This window comes from Rhamphochromis longiceps, linkage group LG20 (genome assembly GCF_057381845.1).
Source record: "Rhamphochromis longiceps isolate RC_006_pf linkage group LG20, R_longiceps_female_GT1.1, whole genome shotgun sequence".
Taxonomy (NCBI): Eukaryota; Metazoa; Chordata; class Actinopteri; order Cichliformes; family Cichlidae; genus Rhamphochromis; species Rhamphochromis longiceps.
The window spans coordinates 26798474-26819237 of record NC_140576.1 but is presented as its reverse complement, the minus strand read 5'-3'; the positions used below and the strand labels follow the sequence as shown (position 1 = coordinate 26819237).

The 20764-nt window shown below is 41.2% G+C and overlaps 2 protein-coding genes and 1 pseudogene across 4 annotated transcripts in view; 1 reads left to right on the top strand and 2 right to left on the bottom strand.

The window, feature by feature from the left end:
* The window catches only part of eif2d (eukaryotic translation initiation factor 2D), a 67289-nt gene that overhangs the window by 18789 nt on the left and 27736 nt on the right, over positions 1–20764 (bottom strand). Inside the window, exon 14 of one of the 3 annotated variants that reach the window (XM_085393760.1) lies at positions 16530–19181. The exons of the other annotated variants lie outside the window; for them this stretch is intronic. Within the exon in view, the coding sequence (XP_085249886.1) occupies positions 19125–19181 (57 nt within the window). The 3' untranslated portion in view covers positions 16530–19124. Of the gene's footprint in view, positions 1–16529; positions 19182–20764 lie in introns of those variants that run through there. 3 annotated transcript variants of the gene reach the window in all.
* Positions 7719–11013, top strand: LOC146645485 (uncharacterized). The gene is made up of 4 exons (XM_085393765.1): positions 7719–8213; positions 8368–8523; positions 8787–8879; positions 9013–11013. Exons 1-4 carry the CDS (start codon positions 7767–7769, stop codon positions 9322–9324), a joined length of 1008 nt encoding a protein of 335 aa, XP_085249891.1. The 5' UTR covers positions 7719–7766; the 3' UTR covers positions 9325–11013.
* On the bottom strand, positions 19188–20498 carry LOC146645484 (uncharacterized; annotated as a pseudogene).

Genomic DNA, 20764 nt, shown 5'->3' with positions numbered 1-20764 from the left:
AAGAATAGGTTAAAACCCTCACTACCCCTAGGACAGATCCCTTTCCATTTTAATACTAGTATGATATGTCTGCGCAGACTAAAGTTAACTGGCCCAGACACCCACATAGATTATACAAAGGATAACTACACATTTTTCTCTGACTCCCCAGGTGCACGCTGTAATGAGACATGGCTAGCTGTCTCTGTGGCTGAAGTTGTATCATATCTGGAGGAACACACACACAGTTCAAGTTCGAGCGGAGAATCGATCATTGTTCCCCCAGAGGGTGTATTAAATGACACTGACTGGGGGGAGTTAGTTAAATCACAACAGTTACTACCTAATATTGTTTAAAAATCCTAGAGATAAATATCAAATCATGCTTTTAGGTAAACAAATGTTTCCTGCACTGAAAAAATGGGAATTGGCAGGCTTTTGGATTTGCACAAATGAATTTAGTTAATGCTACACAAGCCTTTCATGTTTCTCTTATTTACATTATTGAATAAAGTACCATTTACGTAATTATAAACAATACTGAAACTACTCATTTTTCTTGCATTGATATAAAATGACTAAATTAGTATACTAAAACCATTGTAATCATGTTTGACCACCAACGGAAATGATGTAATATATTCAAAGACAGCAACTAAATATGATTGGACAATCACATAAGCGCGGCCTTTATACAAAAACATTATTCAAGGAGAGCGCAATTGACCGCCAGTTTCTGGAAGACTGTTAAGCCACATGCAACCTTTGGCACTGCGTTAGTGGGCATAGTGAGAAGGTAAGTAAATTAAATACATTTGTTTTACTTGGGGATGTTTTCACAGAATTATTTTGTTGCGTGCTGGGAAAAAAGTTATCTGTAATGCTTTTCGTACAGCATGCACCAAAATGCACTTTTTCCTTTTCTTTTTACACTGCTAGCTAGTGTTGGTATTAGCTACACGACTATAGCTGAAAAATAGTCTAACAAAGTGCACATAGTCGGGAGAAAGCGGCTGTTATCGGTCGGATTTGGAATGTGGCAGAGAACACTGGGTTGTTAGTGGCTTAACAAGCTCATGAAATCTCACCGAGAGAGCGCAATAGTGTTTGTGTTACACTGCTAGTCATTGCTACAGTGGCTAATTGCTGCAACCGTCAGAGTTTAGCAAGCTGGGATTGCCACTGTGAGATATGTTAATTCTGGTGGCTGACACACACGCAAGTCATAACAAGAATCCGTCCACACGTACACAGATATTTTTGAAAATGGATTTTTCCCATTTTAGTTTAAAAAAAAAAAAAAAAAAAAAAAAAAAATCCCATCCATGCTGCAGTCTTGAAAAAATATCTCCGTCCACATGTAAACTCAAATGCTGTCAAGAACCAAATCCTAGTGTAACAAACAGTGTAGAAATGTTGGTTAATCAGAAGTCTAGAAGCCTGGGAGCGGAAGGAGTAAACAGTTTTGTATACTCACAAAACTTTGAGGTAATTCTGAAAAGTTTTCGTGTTTTTTCTAGAAAGGCAGCTAATTTTGTGTTACCTTTGAAATGATGAAGGCATTTGAAATGTTAATAACTAAAGACAGTATTTTGGATTTTGTGTCTCTCGCTCTCATGGCCAGGTTCACAACGCTATGAAATACGACTGGTGTAGACTCACAACTGGGGAATGCACAAAATTCATACAGCATACAGAAATTTAATAAAAATAAAATGTTTTCGCAAAACCAACTACAAAGTTGGCGTAGGTATTTAGGTTGTGAGAGCGTCCATGTTAAATGTATAAGTTCACCCTGACACCTGTCTTTCTTAATGGAGGCACAGTAACTGCGTATGTATATGTAAGTGTGTAAAAACTGCAAACAGTAAGATTAACAGCAACTGTATTTTGCCAGTATCTGCTACTGAAGAAATTAATCTCACAGCGTGACGTCTAAAAAGGCGTTGCGCGAAAATCTCAGTTTTCAGTGATACAAAATCCCGTTTGTGTGGACGAAAGACCAAAATGCACAGAAAAAGCTGCGTTTTCAAAAATACCTTGTGTGTGTGGATGTAGACTTAGACTTGGGTTTAAGAACCTTTGCCCATGAATGCCAAATCATCTGTCATAGTCATTGTTTTAGGTGAAGTGCCCCTTACTTAACTATTATCTTATTCAAGCCCAACTAATACAGATACAGTGGGGAAAAAAAGTATTTAGTCAGCCACTGATTGTGCAAGTTCCCCCACTTAAAATGACGACAGAGGTCAGTAATTTGCACCAGAGGTACACTTCAACTGTGAGAGACAGAATGTGGAAAAAAAATCCATGAATTCACATGGTAGGATTTGTAAAGAATTTATTCGTAAATTAGGGTGGCAAATAAGTATTTGGTCACCTCAAACATGGAAAATCTCTGGCTCTCACAGACCTGTAACGTCTTCTGTAAGACGCTTTTCTGTCCCCCACTCGTTACCTGTATGAATGGCACCTGTTTGAACTCATCATCTGTATAAAAGACACCTGTCCACAGCCTCAAACAGTCAGACTCCAAACTCCGCCATGGCCAAGACCAAAGAGCTCTCGAAGGACACCAGGAAAAGTATTGTAGACCTGCACCAGACTGGGAAGAGTGAATCTACAATAGGCAAGCAGCTTGGTGTGAAAAAATCAACTGTGGGAGCAATCATCAGAAAATGGAAGACATACAAGACCACTGATAATCTCCCTCGATCTGGGGCTCCACGCAAGATCTCATCCCGTGGGGTCAAAATGATCATGAGAACGGTGAGCAAAGATCCCAGAACCACACGGGGGGACCTGGTGAATGACCTGCAGAGAGCTGGGACCAAAGTAACAAAGGTCACCATCAGTAACACACTACAACGGCAGGGAATCAAATCCCGCAGTGCCAGACGTGTTGCGCTGCTGAAGCCAGTGCATGTCCAGGCCCGTCTGAAGTTTGCCAGAGAGCACATGGATGATACAGCAGAGGATTGGGAGAATGTCATGTGGTCAGATGAAACCAAAGTAGAACTTTTTGGTATAAACTCAACTCGTCGTGTTTGGAGGAAGAAGAATACTGAGTTGCATCCCAAGAACACCATACCTACTGTGAAGCATGGGGGTGGAAACATCATGCTATGGGGCTGTTTTTCTGCCAAGGGGACAGGACGACTGATCCGTGTTAAGGACAGAATGAATGGGGCCATGTATCGTGAGATTTTGAGCCAAAACCTCCTTCCATCAGTGAGAACTTTGAAGATGAAACGAGGCTGGGTCTTCCAACATGACAATGATCCAAAACACACCGCCCGGGCAACAAAGGAGTGGCTCCGTAAGAAGCATTTGAAAGTCCTGGAGTGGCCTAGCCAGTCTCCAGACCTCAACCCCATAGAAAATCTGTGGCGGGAGATGAAAGTCCGTGTTGCTCGGCGACAGCCCCAAAACATCACTGCTCTCGAGAAGATCTGCATGGAGGAATGGGCCAAAATACCAGCTACTGTGTGTGCAAACCTGGTAAAGACCTATAGTAAACGTTTGACCTCTGTTATTGCCAACAAAGGTTATGTTACAAAGTATTGAGTTGTATTTTTGTTATTGACCAAATACTTATTTTCCACCCTGATTTACGAATAAATTCTTTACAAATCCTACCATGTGGATTCATGGATTTTTTTTTCACATTCTGTCTCTCACAGTTGAAGTGTACCTCTGGTGCAAATTACTGACCTCTGTCATCATTTTAGGTGGGGGAACTTGCACAATCGGTGGCTGACTAAATACTTTTTTGCCCCACTGTATCTACAAACAGATACGTACATTTGTTCAATGGAGCATGCTCCCAGCACCCCAAGAAAAGCATGGCCAATAAACAGTGGTTCTAATTGTCTAATTAAGTTCTGGATTGTGAATTTTCCAATAGTGTCCAAACAAAAGTTACAACCTTTCTGGGGTTTTTTTTTGTTTGTTTGGAACATATGTGAGCTGCTTCTCAAAACATTATGTATAAATGAGCAAAAGATTGGCACTTTAATGTTCTGCTTGTTGGGAATAACTTTTTTTAGTAAAAGTTAATGTTGTTTGTGATGGTGGCATTTTTTACTTTTATGATTACACATGTCTGGAAAATGAAGTTATATTCTTGTTATGTGCAATAACATCAATGTTATTGTATACGTAGATTAGCATAAAGAAACAAAATAAATCTTCAATGTTGGCGTCCAATTTTAAGCGTGTGTGTGTGTGTGTGTGTGTTAGTTATCTCTGAATCTGACGTAATCCTCTGGATATTGAATGAGCTGACTCTTGATTATCTGTGTCTTACAGGGTTAGGTGGTGCTGGGAATGTGGAGTTGTAAGGGGTGCACAGAAACGGTATCAAGTCGTTCCAAGCTTTTGCATCACTACAGATTAAAACATCCACATTTTGGACGTCGTTCTCACTTTCCATGTACATACCTGCATTGTCCATGCACCTTTAAAACGTGGAATGCCCTTATTGTCCATCAAAATAAAATCCACAGCACGGGGTTCACTACCAAAAAAAAGGCGATTTTCAGTTGCCACCTTTGCGAATGCAATGATTTAGCATCAGAGCGTGATTATTTTGCTCACATATATGCGCATCTTAAAAGAAATGAGACACTTACTTGTATGTTTCTAGGCTGCAACTTTAAAACAAACATTTACTGTACATTTAAATCACACAAAAACCGTAAACACAGACATTATGCACCAGGTGATTTTAAACGAGGTATAGTAAGAACAGGAATCGCACCTACAAATGAATTTGAGGAAAATAGTCAGGAGTTTGTAGATCAGTTGGATACTGTCATTCCTTCACATGGTCAGTGTGATACTGAGGACTTGCAAAAAGTCATAGAGCAAAGTTTTGCAACTACTCTGCTAAAGCTGGAGCATTTGGTCCATGTGCCAAGCACAGCTATTGATGTATTTTTAGAGGAACTCTATCATTTGATACGGTCGGCACCTGTACCCTTATCCTGTGATATTGTGACGAATATCTTTAATCAAAGAAACCTCCCCATTGATAAAGATCTCATTACAGAAACTATTAATGCAGTTTTTTCAGGTAATCCTGTACTAAGGTCCATTCAAAAGGGTGGTCCGCTAAGCACAGCATATCTGCGTAAGCAGTATTACAAGGAAAATTTCTGTGTTTTAGAACCAGTTGAATATATACTTGATGCTGAAAAGAAACACAGTTTCCAATATGTCCCATTGCTGAAATTGTTACAGCAGCTGTTGAGTAGAAAAGATGTTGTTGATGAAGTTGTGAAATGCCATAAACAACAGGTGGGAACAGACTCTACTGGGTCATATCATTACAGGTCTTCAAGTGATGGTTCCCTATTTAAGGAAAACTTTTTCCTTTCTGGAGAAAATCTAAGGATTTCCCTACGTTTTTATGTGGATGACTTTGAAGTCTGTAACCCCCTTGGTACCTCACGGAAGAAACACAAGCTTTGTGCCATTTATTGGGTTTTGACTAACTTGCCTTCAGGATCTCATTCCTCCTTATCGTCCATCTACTTGTCAGTGTTGTGCAAAACCACTGACGTTAAAACTTATGGTTATGACAAAATCTTGGAACCTCTTCTACAGGATCTGAAAACTCTTGAAGAACATGGCGTTTATGTTCCACTATTAGGAGAGTCAGTCAAAGGTACAGTCGTAAGTGTAATCGCAGATAACCTTGGAGCACACAGTGTTGCAGGATTTATGCAAAGCTTTTCTGTAGAATACTATTGCAGATTTTGCACAGGGAAGAGCAGTGATATTCAGCTGTATTCTGTAGCGTCTGGTGCTTTCACGCTAAGAAGCAAAGACCTTCACCAAGTCCATGTCAAACAAGCCCAAGATACAGGTACAGGCTGTTGTGGAGTGAAAAGAGAATGTGTCTTCACCAAAAATCTGTCCCACTTTCATGTCATATTTGGTTATCCGCCTGATCTTGCTCACAATGTTTTTGAGGGTATAATCCCAGTAGAGTTGGCTCATTGCTTGACAGTTCTTATATCAAAGAAGTTTTTCACTTTAGCCGACTTAAACAATGCGATTCTGAAGTTCCCCTACAAATGGGAAGATAAGACAAACAGACCTCATGTAGTGTCACAAACTTTCTCTAGCACCAAAACAGTAGGAGGAAATGCGCATGAGAACTGGAGCTTGCTCCGGTTCTTGCCTTTTTTAGTTGGATCACTTGTGCCTGAAGATGAGCCTGCATGGCTTGTTCTCATGACTCTGAAGGATATCACAGAACTTGTCGTGTCCCCTGTGCATAGTGATGACTCTCTGGCTTTTTTGGAAAGCAAAATTATAGAGCACAGACAGCGATACCAGGCACTGTTTCCTGATGTTAAGCTACTACCAAAACACCATTATTTGGAGCACTATCCACAGATGATTAGGTTTTTTGGTCCAGTTGTTTGGCTGTGGACAATGCGTTTCGAGGCCAAACACAGCTTTTTCAAGCAGGTCATGAGACACACAAGCTGCTTTAAGAATGTGCCTCTCTCCTTGGCCTCAAAGCATCAGATGATGATAGCTTACCATCTAAGCTCCCCATCTCTTGGCAAGTCTGAACTAGAGGTCTCGGCTGTATCAACTTTTCCAGTGGATTTGCTTAAAGAGGAGATGGCTAGAGTCATTAGGCAAACATTCCCTGACATTCTAGAGATAAACCTTGCACAGTGTGTGACAATAAAGGGCATAACTTATAGGAAGGGAATGGTACTGGCCCACAGGGCAGCTGGTGGGTTGCCAGAATTCTGTGAAATAAACCACATCTGCATTGTAAACCAGAGCATATTCTACATTGTCAGAGAGCTCGGTGGCTGGTACAGGGAGCACTACAGAGCTTTTGAGCTCAACCCAGTATCTGCAAGAATATTCACTCTTGTTTCACTCCGTGAACTCCTTGACACTTATCCACTGGTTGACTACAAGATCGGATCAGTCCGCATGGTGACTTTAAAAAGGCATATAGAAATAAAAGGTGTGCAAATATTTGTAATAAGTTCAGTCACATGTATTTCACTAGATACATTCTTTTTTTTTTTTTTTTTTGTATATCTGACCTTTTATAACTGACTGATATGTATGGGTAACTGTATGAAGACTAAACTGAAGTTATTCTTTCTGGGTGTCTGATGTATTGTTGTTGTTGTTTTTCGTCTACAGAATAGCTGCTTGAAATGGGGACCCCTGTGATCCTAAAGATCATCTTGACTGATGGAACCTGTCAAAGGCTCACTCTCTCCAATGGACCACCTGAATCAATTGAGGATCTCATTGTTGAAGTCAAGAGACAGTGTGGTCTTCAGGGCGATTTCAGACTTCAGTTTATGGATTCCTTGTTTGGGAATGAGTTCCTTAATCTTACCTCAGTTTCAGAAGTGGCAGACAGAGGGACTCTTAAAGTTATTGACATGTCAAGACCCACCACTATGCAGCATGAGGATTATATCATTCTTTAACCTGTCCAGGACTCCGAAGCCCTCAGCTGTTCCTCTGTTAACGATTCTTCGTACCTGTCTGGTGGATCTGTGGACACGGATGTGTTGTCATCAAGTGAGTCAACAAGCTCACGATCTTCTTGGCCTGCTGTCTTTTATGTGCCCAAGTTTTCGTATGATGCTGAATTACAACTTCAGCAGGCAAAAATTGCGTACAATCAGAATGGAACTGCACTTATTCCAGATCCCAAGTTGAAGTCAGCCATCCTTGAAGGTTTGGTGCAGGAAATTGTGAAGTATAAAGTGTATGTCAGTGATAAAGAAATGGATCAAGTAGCTCAGAGTCTGATCAAGAAGCATCCCTGTCTAACTGAGACAGGCTCCAACACTGGATTTGGAGGATGGAAGACCAGTTTAAAATATAAACTCTCAAACTATCGCACCCAGCTACGAAAACTGGGCTGCCCAGAGGTGACTGTAAACTCTCTAAAGAACAAACCTGTTGGAAGATGCAGTGCAGCCTTTGGTGTCAAAAAAGCAAAGAGGGCAGAAGTTAACTTTTGCCCAACATACCCACCAGAAGAAACTGAGGAGAGCCTGGAGGCAATGCGGAAAACTTTACTCTTGGACATAAAGAAGAAGAACAACAGAGAGTTGGTGAAATTCAAGATGGAAAAGACTTTTGCCTACAGAAGACATGAAGTTGTTCGTGATGCACCAATGGTAGAGGCTTTCATGGCAAGATGGCCTGCTCTATTTGATGTCCATGAGGTAAAGTTTGACTCACACCGGGAGTTCTTGGAAGAGGTGTTAAGCTAAAATACTTTAGGCACATTTAACAGCCAATTTCTTCAGCATTGGTGATTGTGGCCTTCTTCCTGGTGTTAAACATTTGAAGCTCACTCTTTTGTGCTGATGTTTTCAGATCAATGCTGAGTTTAAAAGAATTACCACAATCCCCCTTCAATCAAAGTTCCTGTCTCAGATGGATCTCCACTTAGACAACCTGGTGAAGCTGTTCAAAAGAAGAGGAGGACAGCTTGGACAAAGACTGAAAAAAGTTGTGGCACAAATGGATAATGTAAGTGATAAAGCCTTAACACAACTATGACCCCCTTTGGACAAAACTTTTAATTGGTTAAAAATTGTAAATGTTTTTCCAATGATAAATGCTGTCATCTTGTACTACTTTTACATCTGCTTGTTTTTGTTTTAATCTACTTAGTCAACTTTATTAGTATGTGTGCCTTTACTTTGAAAGCATTCATGTAAAGTACAGTACTAAAACCTAAAATCAATGAGAAGGGCTGACTGAAGATACTAATCACACAAATTTCATTTCAGTGTGAAGATGTTGATGCTGGACGTGAGTGTGTCATTAAGGGAGTGTGTATCTACATGGGTGAAGATCCTGACAACCTTATCCGGGAGTATGTGGTAAGTACTTGGGGTATTTTATTTTATTTTTTGGGGGGGTGGGGGGGTGACTTTCACCAGTACATCATATTGCTCACTTGCCATGGATTGAGTAACATGACTTTTATTTTATTTATTTATGTATTTTTTACAGGACATGGATGAAGACGCCATCAATGAGGCCATTGAAGACACCACTGTTGGAATTTATCTTCTTAAAGAACAAGCTTCAGCAGATGAACAAGAAGACATTGGAGTTGTCCTTGAAGGCATCAGGGTGGTGAAGAATTTGGATAATGTAGCATTTGCTGTGGTAATGCTATTTGGACTCATGTATGCACTAAACCTTGCCTACCCTGCTGACCTCCGCTACACCTTTGAGGTTTTCCAGAAGGTTTTCATGGAACTGGATGGAGCTAAACTCTCCAACAAAGTTCTTGCTCTCAAAAACCGTCTGTTTCACTGAAGGGTCAAAGACTGCACTTCAGTAATTCTTTACTGAACACAAAACAAAGAACTGCAATGTTATACTGCTGATACTGTTTGTTTGGGGTTTTTTTTGTTGTTGTTGTTGTTTTTTCTCATGTGACTGCACTTCGAGGTGACACTTTTTTTTTCTTTTCTTCCTTTTGGTGGTATTGTATTGCGAGAAATGTTTACAGAGGTTTTTTAGCAATGTGCTCTGGGTCAACCTTTACATCCTGCTTATATGTTCAAAAGGAAGATTCCTTTAGGTGTTTGGTATTATGTGACGGTGTCATTTAAGCTTCAATTTAGTAAAAAAATTCTGTACAGCTAAATACAAAATGTGACATGTATGAAGATATATCTTATCCTTAATAGCAGCTTGCTGCCTCTTTGAGTTTTGGAAGACCAATTTAAGCTGAAATTGTTCTATATATGTACAGACTTGATCATTCAAAGCAGCTTGCTGGTTTCTGTCTCTTAAACTCCAGGTAACAGGAGTTGTAGAAATGTTAAATGCAAAAAAAAGTTATATTTGTGTAAGCCTGTTTGTTCATGGATGCTTTTTGATTCTTTTTCCAAGTAGGCTTAATTTAGTTTCAAACTTTTAATTGTGAAATTAAATACAAATATGTGTAAGATGACAGGATCATTAATAAGCACTTATTTGTAGCTTTCTTGTATTGCTGCTAAGGTCAGTTTTGAGGGGAAATATTTACAAATGTTTTAAATCTTTCTTTCAGTTATATCTGCAGGCAATCGCTAAAACTGTGTAACAAGTTTATATGCTTGCTGTTTTCACTGCTGTTAAAATAAAGGTGAACTTTTCAGCACTCACATTTTTTTTTTGCCTTTTTTGTCAATAACATTTAGTTTATATTTACATTATTATATTGTACATAGGCAAGAAACCAAGGACTGAATTTTTATGAAGTTGACTTAAAATAATTAAGTAGGATTAAAGCCATAATTTGTGTTGCAGGAACATAATTATAATGCCTTTATGTTACACAATTTCATTAAGTACCACTGACAATCAAAAATACGTTGGTGTTAAACTTTAAAATATATCAACATTATGTAATACATTGATATTTTGGTAACAGATAAACAGTATGTACATCGAACATGATTTTTTTAAGTAATCTAATGTGAATGAAATACTTTGCCTTTACAAGTAATTATTACTTGTTGGAAAGTGGAAAATTAAGTCAGTCATACTTATTCATATTATGTGGGACTGATGTACACAATAAAATCAAGTAAATTGAAAGAACTTTTTTTTCAGTGTGGTAATACTAAATATTTTATAGAAGCGTTTAATGATGCCACATCAACAACATACGGGTATCTTTTAATAGACTATAAAGCCAAGACCCCGGACTATTTAAGACTCAGAACAAATTTACTGTCAGACCGTCCGGTTGTTTATATCCCAAAACAAAAAACAGTGAAGAGGTGAAAGGATGTCATTACGCATGCGGAGGAATCTGTCTCTGTTGGAGTTGATATATAAGTCTCCACCGGCTCTACGCAGAGTTATTATTAGCAATGCAGGCTTGGATTTCATCAATGCATTGTGTGAGATAGCCTTTAACGTATTGCAAGGTAACATTCCACTGACCAATCAGCAGTACAAACAGCTAAAAAAGAAAAAATCTCTAATCAGACTGATTGCTGACAAAAAGATAAACACTTTGAAAAAGAGAAAGACAATCAACCAATCTGGAGGGTTTTTACTACCCTTATTAGGGGCTGCAATCCCTTTCATAACCAGTCTGATAGCAAACAGGTGAAAATGGAGCATGTGCAAAAGATGTTTTTGGTGCCTCAACATCAGCTGGACTTATTGAAACAACCGCAACAGTACACAGGCAACATTAGACAACAGGCTCAGAATGACTTGGACAAGGATAATAATCCTGCCCATCATAGATGTTAGTTCTATAGTGTTCATGACCGTCTTTGTTGCCTCAGTAGTAATCCAAGAGCACCTGTCTCATGTTAGATATTTCAATGACTGAATCAAACACGGAATAACACAAGATGTTCATTGTGCGGGGTAGTGGGTTTCTGAAACGGGTTTCAAGCCTAACGTTCCCAGTTTTAATTAACGTATCGTTAATTAAAACTCGCCGTCATTGCCTGAATGTCCTTCGTCAGCTTCCAGATTGAAACAGAATAAAGTATACCCGTTACCAAAGTCGTCACGTGAAATGGCTAGCGACCTGTCCTTTAAATGTCTTCCAGTGGTTTGTATCAGCTGATAGAATTCTCTGGTATACTGTTTTCTCTGGAAATTTGGCTGGAACGGTTTAGCAGGATAAGCCTGACCCCCAGCGTATAAAGAAATGAATTCTATATCACAGGTTTCGAAATGAAATGGGTTACGGGTTGGACTTCCTGTAAAAGCTTCATTATCAATGAATGCAATGATGACAAATTTAGGTATCCTGCCCATAAATAAATTGTCATTAGTTGATACTCGAGCACCAGCCGGTATGGAGAAGGTCTTTAAAGATACTCTGCCTATAGCATATTTTGCGTTTGCATGGTGCAATGCCTTGTTGTGTGCAAGTCTGACGCTCGGTGATACACTCACTTTCTTGACAAAGAGACTGGCTGAGACAATTTGAACTTTGTATGCATTGGCATCCGCCGTCATGAGAGCAAATTCATCTTTAGAGCGCACAAATTTCAGTGACAGATCAATTCCATTAAGTATCAGTTTTTCTTGAAAAAACAGGTCTGCATGTATAGGCGCTATCAATTCAACAATGCTGCTATTTGCTGTATATTTGCCTCTGGTCACAAGGCCTTGGTTGTCCCCTTCTATGGATGTGTCATTCATGTGTGATGCTGTATCCTTACAGAATAACCCGGTGCTGAACTGTGTATCTAAAGTGTCCTTATTATAATTGATAAGACATTCTATCACGGCTCTATATGGATATGTGTTGGATGATTGACTAATTAGACGGTCTCCCAAATTAACGTCAACCTGCGAGAACAAGGTACATCCGGGATAATTAATAAATCCCACGTTAGCGTCCCTAGCCAGGTTTGAGCCATCAGCGTTTGTGATTCTCACACGCGTGTAGATATATGTGTCATTTAGATCCAGGTAATCTTCTCCAGACGATGAGATGTAAAACTCGATCGGGCCTCCGTCAGTGATTGCCGAAACAGGCGGTATTTCAATAAACATACTTTTCTCAATGCTAGTCTGTGTGTAGGGAACGGTAAACAGATCCAACTCTGTTTTTACACATTCTCCAGATTGACTGTGTAACAGCGCCATTTAGAATATGTCAAACGCTGTAGTTTTTGAACGCCTAGTTTGGGGTCTTTTCACTCCGCGTGACGGTGTCCGTTTGTTGGATGTTCTGCCTGGTTTTGTGGTTTTACGCTTTTTAGACATAGTGCGCGCTGTGGGTGGGGTCTTTGAAGTATAGGGCGTATACACATACACCCCATTACCGTCCTGCTTAGTGGCTGTGGGCTTGGTTATGTTGGATATGACATCAGACACTATGCCTGATGCGGCTGTTTTTAGGTGGGGTTTGACTATACTGACTCCTTTTTTAAACAGCGGTACTGCAAATCTAAATAAGCTGCGGAACAACCCCCCTAGACCTGCGCCATATTGTGTGCTGGTCCCTATATACCCTCCCAACTCCCCCCCGTCTTGCGCGAGGTAATATTTTAGATATTTTGCTTCATCTGTGTTGTAGACACCCATCCTTTCTTTTTAAAAATGCTGTCTTATCGGTCGGAAGTGTAGCTTGACAAACACCTTACTGTATAAAAAGGGTATGTGTTGATTCTGGTCATCTTTCAAATCAATTTCTATGTCGTCGATTAATGTCTTTGACACAGGTGTGTAGTGTGGGCTGTCAAATTGCAAAATGGTTACACGCCGCACATCGTCTGTGATATTTATAGCCCTTAATAGCCGCGCATGGGCATCACCCACAACTTGGTAGTCGGCAATATCTGCATAAATAAACATGTTGTATTTTCCGCCGTATATGTCAGCAGGATGTGGCGCGTATGTGTTTTTATAATGAAGTACAAACGGTTCTTCTGTTTCAAATCCTAGGATTTCTGCCAGTCTCCCTCTAAATGTGAGCATGCTGCCTCTAGGCCCCATAACACTGACATAGTTACTAACTGTGTTGTATTGTGTTTTAATGTCCGTTGTGCCCTGGTGCTGTTGGCATTTCAAATTAAATTCTTTTATTATTTGCTCCACAGAGGTATAATGACCCACAGACAGCTCGATCGTAGTTACGGCTAGGGCATCATCTTTGACAGGGTTATAAATTTCTACTTGCGAGTCTGGTTGTGGAAAAGACAACCAAGTGCGTGGGTACTGTATCTCTATAACAGCTACCTCATACTGATTATTCAAAACAATAGGTTTTGCTAGTTTTGTTCTAAAATTAGATATCTTATTGCCTGGGTAAACATGAGCCGATGCATTCGAGAAGAGACTCACAGAAAAAGCCTGCTTTGTTGTTCTTTTTATCCATCCTTCTTTACTCCGTCTCTGCACTGTGATGAATGAATGACTGCAGAGCTGTGTCATCCGGGTTAATCACGCATCAATGTCTTTTTCTGGAATCCATGAATTAAAACTTGCTGGCCATCCTAACCATTTTACTAGAGCCATCTTTTTCCGGCCCACTTTTTTTCTAGCCAATATGCTTTCAATTTTAAATGTTTTGTGTTTAATCAACAATCACACGTTGTATTTCAGGCTCATAAAATGTTCCTTTCAACACCTCTCCTGCTAGATCGGCTAGTCTGTAGACTGGAGGTTGTCTCCCTATACACTCACTGATTGTGAAAATCTCATCGGTGTAGGTTTGTTCGTATCCTTTTCGAAACACTCCTCTCAGTTTTGATATTCGTACGGTGTCGCCAACATTAAATTTAAAATGCACTTTCTTCTGAGGCTTGGTTTTGTACAGGGTGTTAAGGACCAGCTTCTCATTATCCTTATTTACCTCTGCCAGAGCCATTTGGATAGACCTGTGATAAGCATTGTTACATGCCTGTGTGAGCTCAGGGATGACTTGTACATATCTCCTTGAGTTGACGGATGTTAAATACTTCCACATTCTACCCTTGAAGCTGCGGTTGAATCTTTCAACAATACTAGATTTAACCTCACTAGCTGTTGAGAAATGTTTGATGTTATATCGCTTCATTAGCTGTTTAAAGGGTGTATTATAAAATTCTTTGCCTTCATCTGTTTGTAGTTTCATGGGGATCCTGCCCTCGGTAAGTATATCCTCAAATGCGGCTGTTATGGCCGGGCCCGTCTTGGTTGTGAGACATCTAACCCATGCATATTTTGAGAATACATCTATACATGTTAGCAGGTATCTAACACTGTCATTATCTGCCATGTATTCAGACATATCAACCAGATCGGCTTGAAACTGTTTGTCGATTCCATTAACCAATACTCTGTTTCTGGGAAAGTGGATCCTAGCTGGTTTATGGAGTGTGTAAGTGTCATCTTGTTCTAAATAATGTTTGACCTGTGATAATGAGGGTTTTACCCCTGTTGCCTCGGCGGTAGCTAAACGGAGCTTATTTAAACTGGCCAAGCCAGCAGGATGGGCCGGATCATGATAAATTTTATACAAGGTGTTTTCCATGATGTATGCAAGACACAAATGACTAAAATGTTGGTGTTAACACGTCTTTTTATTTCATTCACACAGACAAGGAATACTGAACAGTATACATTAAACCAGGTGTCTCCCAGCCCAGTAGTTACCAATCATGCAAAGCATGGCTGGTTTAACAAGCTGGGCATAACGACTTGATTCTAACAGCAGCCCAATGTTGTCGTTAATTGCGCATGCTATATGTTGTGATGATCTCAGTTCAGTCATGGTGTGTGTTACGTGTCTGCAGGCTGCATGTTTTCTTTCCCTCCCCTTTTGTTTGCCATTCCCTTAGGTCGCAGACTGCAGGCTGATGTCAATCTGTGTGACGTCCAACTAATTAGAGGAGGGAGGCCCTGATTGGACAACCCAGGAGTGAAACCCTTGATAAGGAGACTGACCTGTGGCTGGGCGCGGCTCTCTTCCCTCCTTGAATTGTTTGACATATGTGTGACGTTTTCCTGCTGTCTTTCTTTTGTTTGATGATTGTGGTGGGAGTAAAGTGGACTAGGTAAGTTTGGGGACCCCATACACTTACTCACGTAGAGTCTTTGTGTTAGAAACACTAGGTAAGTAGGTTGGTGCCACCCATGTAATTTTGAGCTTGTTTTAAGTTGAGGTTTGGGTCTATCTCTCCTGTTTGTTGCTTTTCTAGGATAGTAGCTCAGCGCAGCTAAGTTTTGGTTTTGTCTTTTTGGTGTTTTTTTTGGCACAACCTAACTGTCCCTTTTTCCCCCACATTTGTTGTTTGAGTCTGGGTTGTTTATTTTGTGAGAGCGCTGCCATTAAACCTTCTTTTCATAACACCTGTACTGAGTTTCCGGAGTTGTTGTGTTATCCCCTCCTGCCCTCGGGGAGACGTAACACAAGTGGGGGCTCGTCCGGGATATATTTCCCAGAGCTATAGACAGCGCTGGTGCTTGGTACAGTGTTACTGCCTTGTAATTAAGTATGGCTTTTGACTTAGAAGATTTTATTCGTGCTCCGAGTCCTGAGAGGTTTGAGTTATGTCGCAAAGACGACTTATTGAGTATTGCGGCACACTTTGATATTCCAGTAAAGAAATATAGTGCGAAGAAGGAAATCAAGGGCATTATCTTACGTCTGGTTGAGTTGAAGATCTTGCCCGGTTCTGATGTGTGTGATAGTAACGTTCTCTCTGTCGGGCAAGGTGTCGCACCTCTGAAGGCGGAGGATGGTGCTATAGCTACTCCCCCCAAAGTCCAGGTGGAGCCTACGGTTCCTCCCACTCTACCTCGCTTTGATCCTCTGTCCCCAGACTTCAGTGGGTCAAATGGACATGCTAGACTTAAGGTGCGTCTAGCTCGCCTTCGGCTGGAGGCGCAGGAAAGGGAGCAAACACGTAAGGCCGAGCTTGACTTCAAACTTCGGATACGTCAGCTGGAAATTGAAGCTGAGAAGGAGGTAAAGTTGAAACAGCTAGAGGTGGAAGCTATGAGACTTACACAAAGCCTGTCTTCTCCCAGCTCACCAGTTACTTCAGAACCCTTGCCTTCATCTGGCAGCACCTATAGGTTTGATGTGCGCAAAAATATTGCTTTGGTGCCAACATTTAGAGAGACTGAAGTCGATTCCTACTTTAATGCTTTTGAAAGGATTGCAACAGCATTAGAATGGCCAAAAGAAATGTGGGCTGTGCTGTTGCAATGCAAGCTAATGGGCAAAGCACAGGAGGTTGTATCAACTCTCTCTATCGAAAACAGCATGAAATATGATGTACTGAAGGAGTCCATCCTTCGTGCTTATGAGCTTGTGCCTGAGGCCTACCAGCAAAAGTTCAGGAATCACAAGAAGTCAGATGGTCACACATATGTAGAGTTCGTGCGTGAGAAAGCAGTTCTTTTTGACAAGTGGTGCACGGCAAGTGAGGTGAAGAAAGAGTTTGAAGCGCTTCGTCAGTTAGTCCTGTTGGAAGATTTTAAAAATCTATTACCAGAGAAGCTTGTAATGTTTTTAAATGAGCAAAAGGTTGCCTCACTGTCAAAAGCCGCCGTTCTGGCTGATGAGTTCACTTTGACTCACAGAAATGTGTTTGCATCACCCCCTCGTTCAGATAAAGTGTTGATCACACGCTCACTGAAGCCTGATCGGGGTCAGCCTGAAGCCAGAGCTAAGCAACCATTTCTCTCTCGTGAGGTACGTGAATGCTTCTATTGCCACAAAAAAGGTCATGTCATTGCTGATTGCCTTGCACTAAAAAATAAGACCACGCTGCCACAACCCAAGGGAGTGGGTTTGATTAAAAACATGTCGCCTCCCAGAAACCAAACATCTCAGAGTGAAATAGACCCTTGTTTCAAACCATTTATCACACAGGGATGTGTTTCTTTGACGGGTGGTGCTGGTAATGACCAGTCTGTAACAATGCTGCGAGACACGGGTGGTTCACAGTCCATCATTCGGGAGGGTATTTTGCCTTTTTCTGTTGAGTCATCCTGTCAGTCAAGTGTTGTGGCCCAGGGTATTGGAATGACTTTTGTGTCTGCGCCTTTGCACCATGTTCATGTCACTTCCTCTGTGTTCAGTGGAGTCGGTAAGGTCGCTGTCCTCCCCTCGCTGCCAATAAAAGGGGTTGATTTCATCCTAGGGAATGATTTAGCAGGTGGAAAAGTGATGCCTGTCCCTGAGATGCTGGATAAGCCCCCCAGGCTTGAAAGTTAGCCAGCAAGAAAACACTGCTTGTGGGGTGACTAGATCTCAGTCCAGGTGCTGTCATTCTACAGGAAGATCAGGATGGACTCGACCACCCTGTGTGCTACTTCTCAAAGAAGTTCACTCTTCCCCAGAGAAGGTATTCCACCATCGAACAAGAAACCCTTGCCGTTCTGCTGGCTCTGCAGCATTTTGAGGTTTATCTCTGATTAAGCAGGGATCCCATAAAAGTCTTTACAGACCACAATCCGCTTGTTTTCCTTTCAAGGATGTACAATAACAATCGTCGGCTTATGAGGTGGTCTTTAATCATTCAAGAGTACAACCTTCAAATCTGCCATAAAAAGGGGACAGAAAATGTCCTGGCTGATGCACTATCCCGTGCCCTGTAGTCTGTTTAGGGTTTTTGTTTTTGTTTGAAGGATCCAAACTGTTTGTTTGGACTTGTAAGGGTGGGGGTGTTACGTGTCTGCAGGCTGCATGTTTTCTTTCCCTCCCCTTTTGTTTGCCATTCCCTTAGGTCGCAGACTGCAGGCTGATGTCAATCTGTGTGACGTCCAACTAATTAGAGGAGGGAGGCCCTGATTGGACAACCCAGGAGTGAAACCCTTGATAAGGAGACTCACCTGTGGCTGGGCGCGGCTCTCTTCCCTCCTTGAATTGTTTGACACATGTGCGACGTTTTCCTGCTGTCTTTCTTTTGTTTGATGATTGTGGTGGGAGTAAAGTGGACTAGGTAAGTTTGGGGACCCCATACACTTACTCACGTAGAGTCTTTGTGTTAGAAACACTAGGTAAGTAGGTTGGTGCCACCCATGTAATTTTGAGCTTGTTTTAAGTTGAGGTTTGGGTCTATCTCTCCTGTTTGTTGCTTTTCTAGGATAGTAGCTCAGCTCAGCTAAGTTTTGGTTTTGTCTTTTTGGTGTTTTTTTTGGCACAACCTAACTGTCCCTTTTTCCCCCACATTTGTTGTTTGAGTCTGGGTTGTTTATTTTGTGAGAGCGCTGCCATTAAACCTTCTTTTCATAACACCTGTACTGAGTTTCCGGAGTTGTTGTGTTATCCCCCTCCTGCCCTCGGGGAGACGTAACAGTGTGTTCTGCAATCCTGCTGAATTGTGTTCCAGTCCCAACGACTGTGTATGCGCGTACAAACAGTCGAATGGCAGGGATGAATCGGTCTGTCATAAGCCTTATCATCACATCGTCATAGTAGGTGTCAAAGAAATACTCGGACAATTCGTGCAAGCAGCTGTGTTGCACCTGACTGGGATGAGCTGTTTGACATCTGTAGCATGTATCCTGTAGAAAGTCATTTAGCGCCAACATCAGCAAGTGGTGGGTTGCAAGCTTGATGTCGATAATGGTTTCCTGACACAGACCCGATCCTGTAGGGTCCTGCGGCAGCAATTGTGGAGAGGGGGGTGGAGTTGGTGGGGTCTGGATTAGCAATGCTGGTGGAGGTGGGGAGTCTGTGAGGTCCCATGCTTGCATGTCTCCCTCTGAAAAATGAGAACGATAAAAAGATGTTATATTTTGTTGCATAGATACACACACACACACACACACACACACACACACACACACAAACTAAAACTACCATTTTGTTTATTTAGTTGTCAGACGGCCTTATGATTTTAGGTTTGCACAGGGTAGAAGGCAAACCAGTCTTCGGACAAGTCGCAAAATCATCAAAAACAAGGCGTTTTCTAATACCCTCGTACGCAGTGTTGAGACTACCCTCTTGATGGTGTCGTCAATCTGGCTAAACAGACTCAGCATAGGTCTCCAGTCGCACCACTGTATAAAAAAAACATGTCCTTAAACCATGTAGCGCGCTCTTCTATGCTCAGAGGGTAAGGATTTAACCTCCAGTTTTCAACCCCTCTGACAGCAATAAGACTTTCCCTGTCATCACATACACTGAGAAAAATAAAGTCATCGGGGCTACGGTTGAAGCGATCAGCCTCGACCCTGTAAAGTTCAGGGCCTGTTGGACTGTTCCACTGGGAAACATACAGCATCTCTGGGAATCCCACACTGTCCAAGTCCGCACAAACAACTGTGCGAAAGACTTTCCAGTTTCTAGTAGACATGCGTTGTGTCTCCCCCCAAAACACTCCCTCACCACAATCTACACGAAGTATAACTGCTCCGTTGGTATATTTAACGGTATACCCATTACTGCCTCTATATTCTAGCTTAAATTCAGTCCCATCTACGGCGTTTTCACAGCGCTGCTTTTTGCGATGAGGGCCCCTGGGGCATGCGCCTGTAGACGTACCTAGTATGGCTGTGGCTTGGGCGATGTCCTGACTGCTCGTCATGGTTGATACAGATGTCATCCTGCACTCCTTAGTTAGAGGTGTCTGCGTTCCTTAGGTCGCTCTGTTGATGCTCCAAATGGTGAAGGAGTCCGTTTTATATGTACATGTCTTAGACTAGCCCAGTAGGAGGTGTCATTACCCCCCTCTATTTAAAACTATTGGCCTGTGAAACTTTTAGAAAAGTGAAATGCCCCTAAAGTAGTTAAATCATCTATGTGTAATCATCGAGTCTAACTGTTGCAGACTAGTAGATAATTATAAGACTAGTTGCATTAAAGCCACATTGGGGTTGATACAGCGCTAGTGTGAATATGTACTTTTAGAAGTATCACAGTTTATTTCTAAAGGGATACATGTTGTTTGTGGTGCTCTATTTTAAAACTATTAGCCTGTGAAACTATTAGAAAAGTGAAATCTTCCTAAACTAGCTAAATTAAATGCTGTGTGGGAATACACGGTTTTTAGAAGTATCACTGTTTATTTCTAAGAAATAAATAGGGTAGTCTTTATTTCTAAGACTACCCTATTTATTTCTAAAGGGATAGCTGTTATTTGCGGCCCTCTGTTTGAAAACTATTTGCTCCTAAATAGCACTAAAGAAAAAGCAAAATGCTCCTAACTAGTTAAAATACCCCTAAAGTAGTTAAATTAAATCATCTATGTCTAAATAACAGAACTCTGAGACCTATACAATCCTTTAAAAAGTTTAATTAAAACACATAATGGTTTCATTAAATAATACGCTATTAAACACATGT

Excerpts from the sequence above, each read along its gene's own strand:
- LOC146645485 (XM_085393765.1), top strand. The coding sequence starts at position 7,767 with ATGGATCAAGTAGCTCAGAGTCTGATCAAGAAGCATCCCTGTCTAACT. Across the intron at positions 8,214-8,367 it reads CTCTATTTGATGTCCATGAG|ATCAATGCTGAGTTTAAAAG; the intron begins GTAAAGTTTGAC and ends TGATGTTTTCAG. Across the intron at positions 8,524-8,786 it reads TTGTGGCACAAATGGATAAT|TGTGAAGATGTTGATGCTGG; the intron begins GTAAGTGATAAA and ends ATTTCATTTCAG.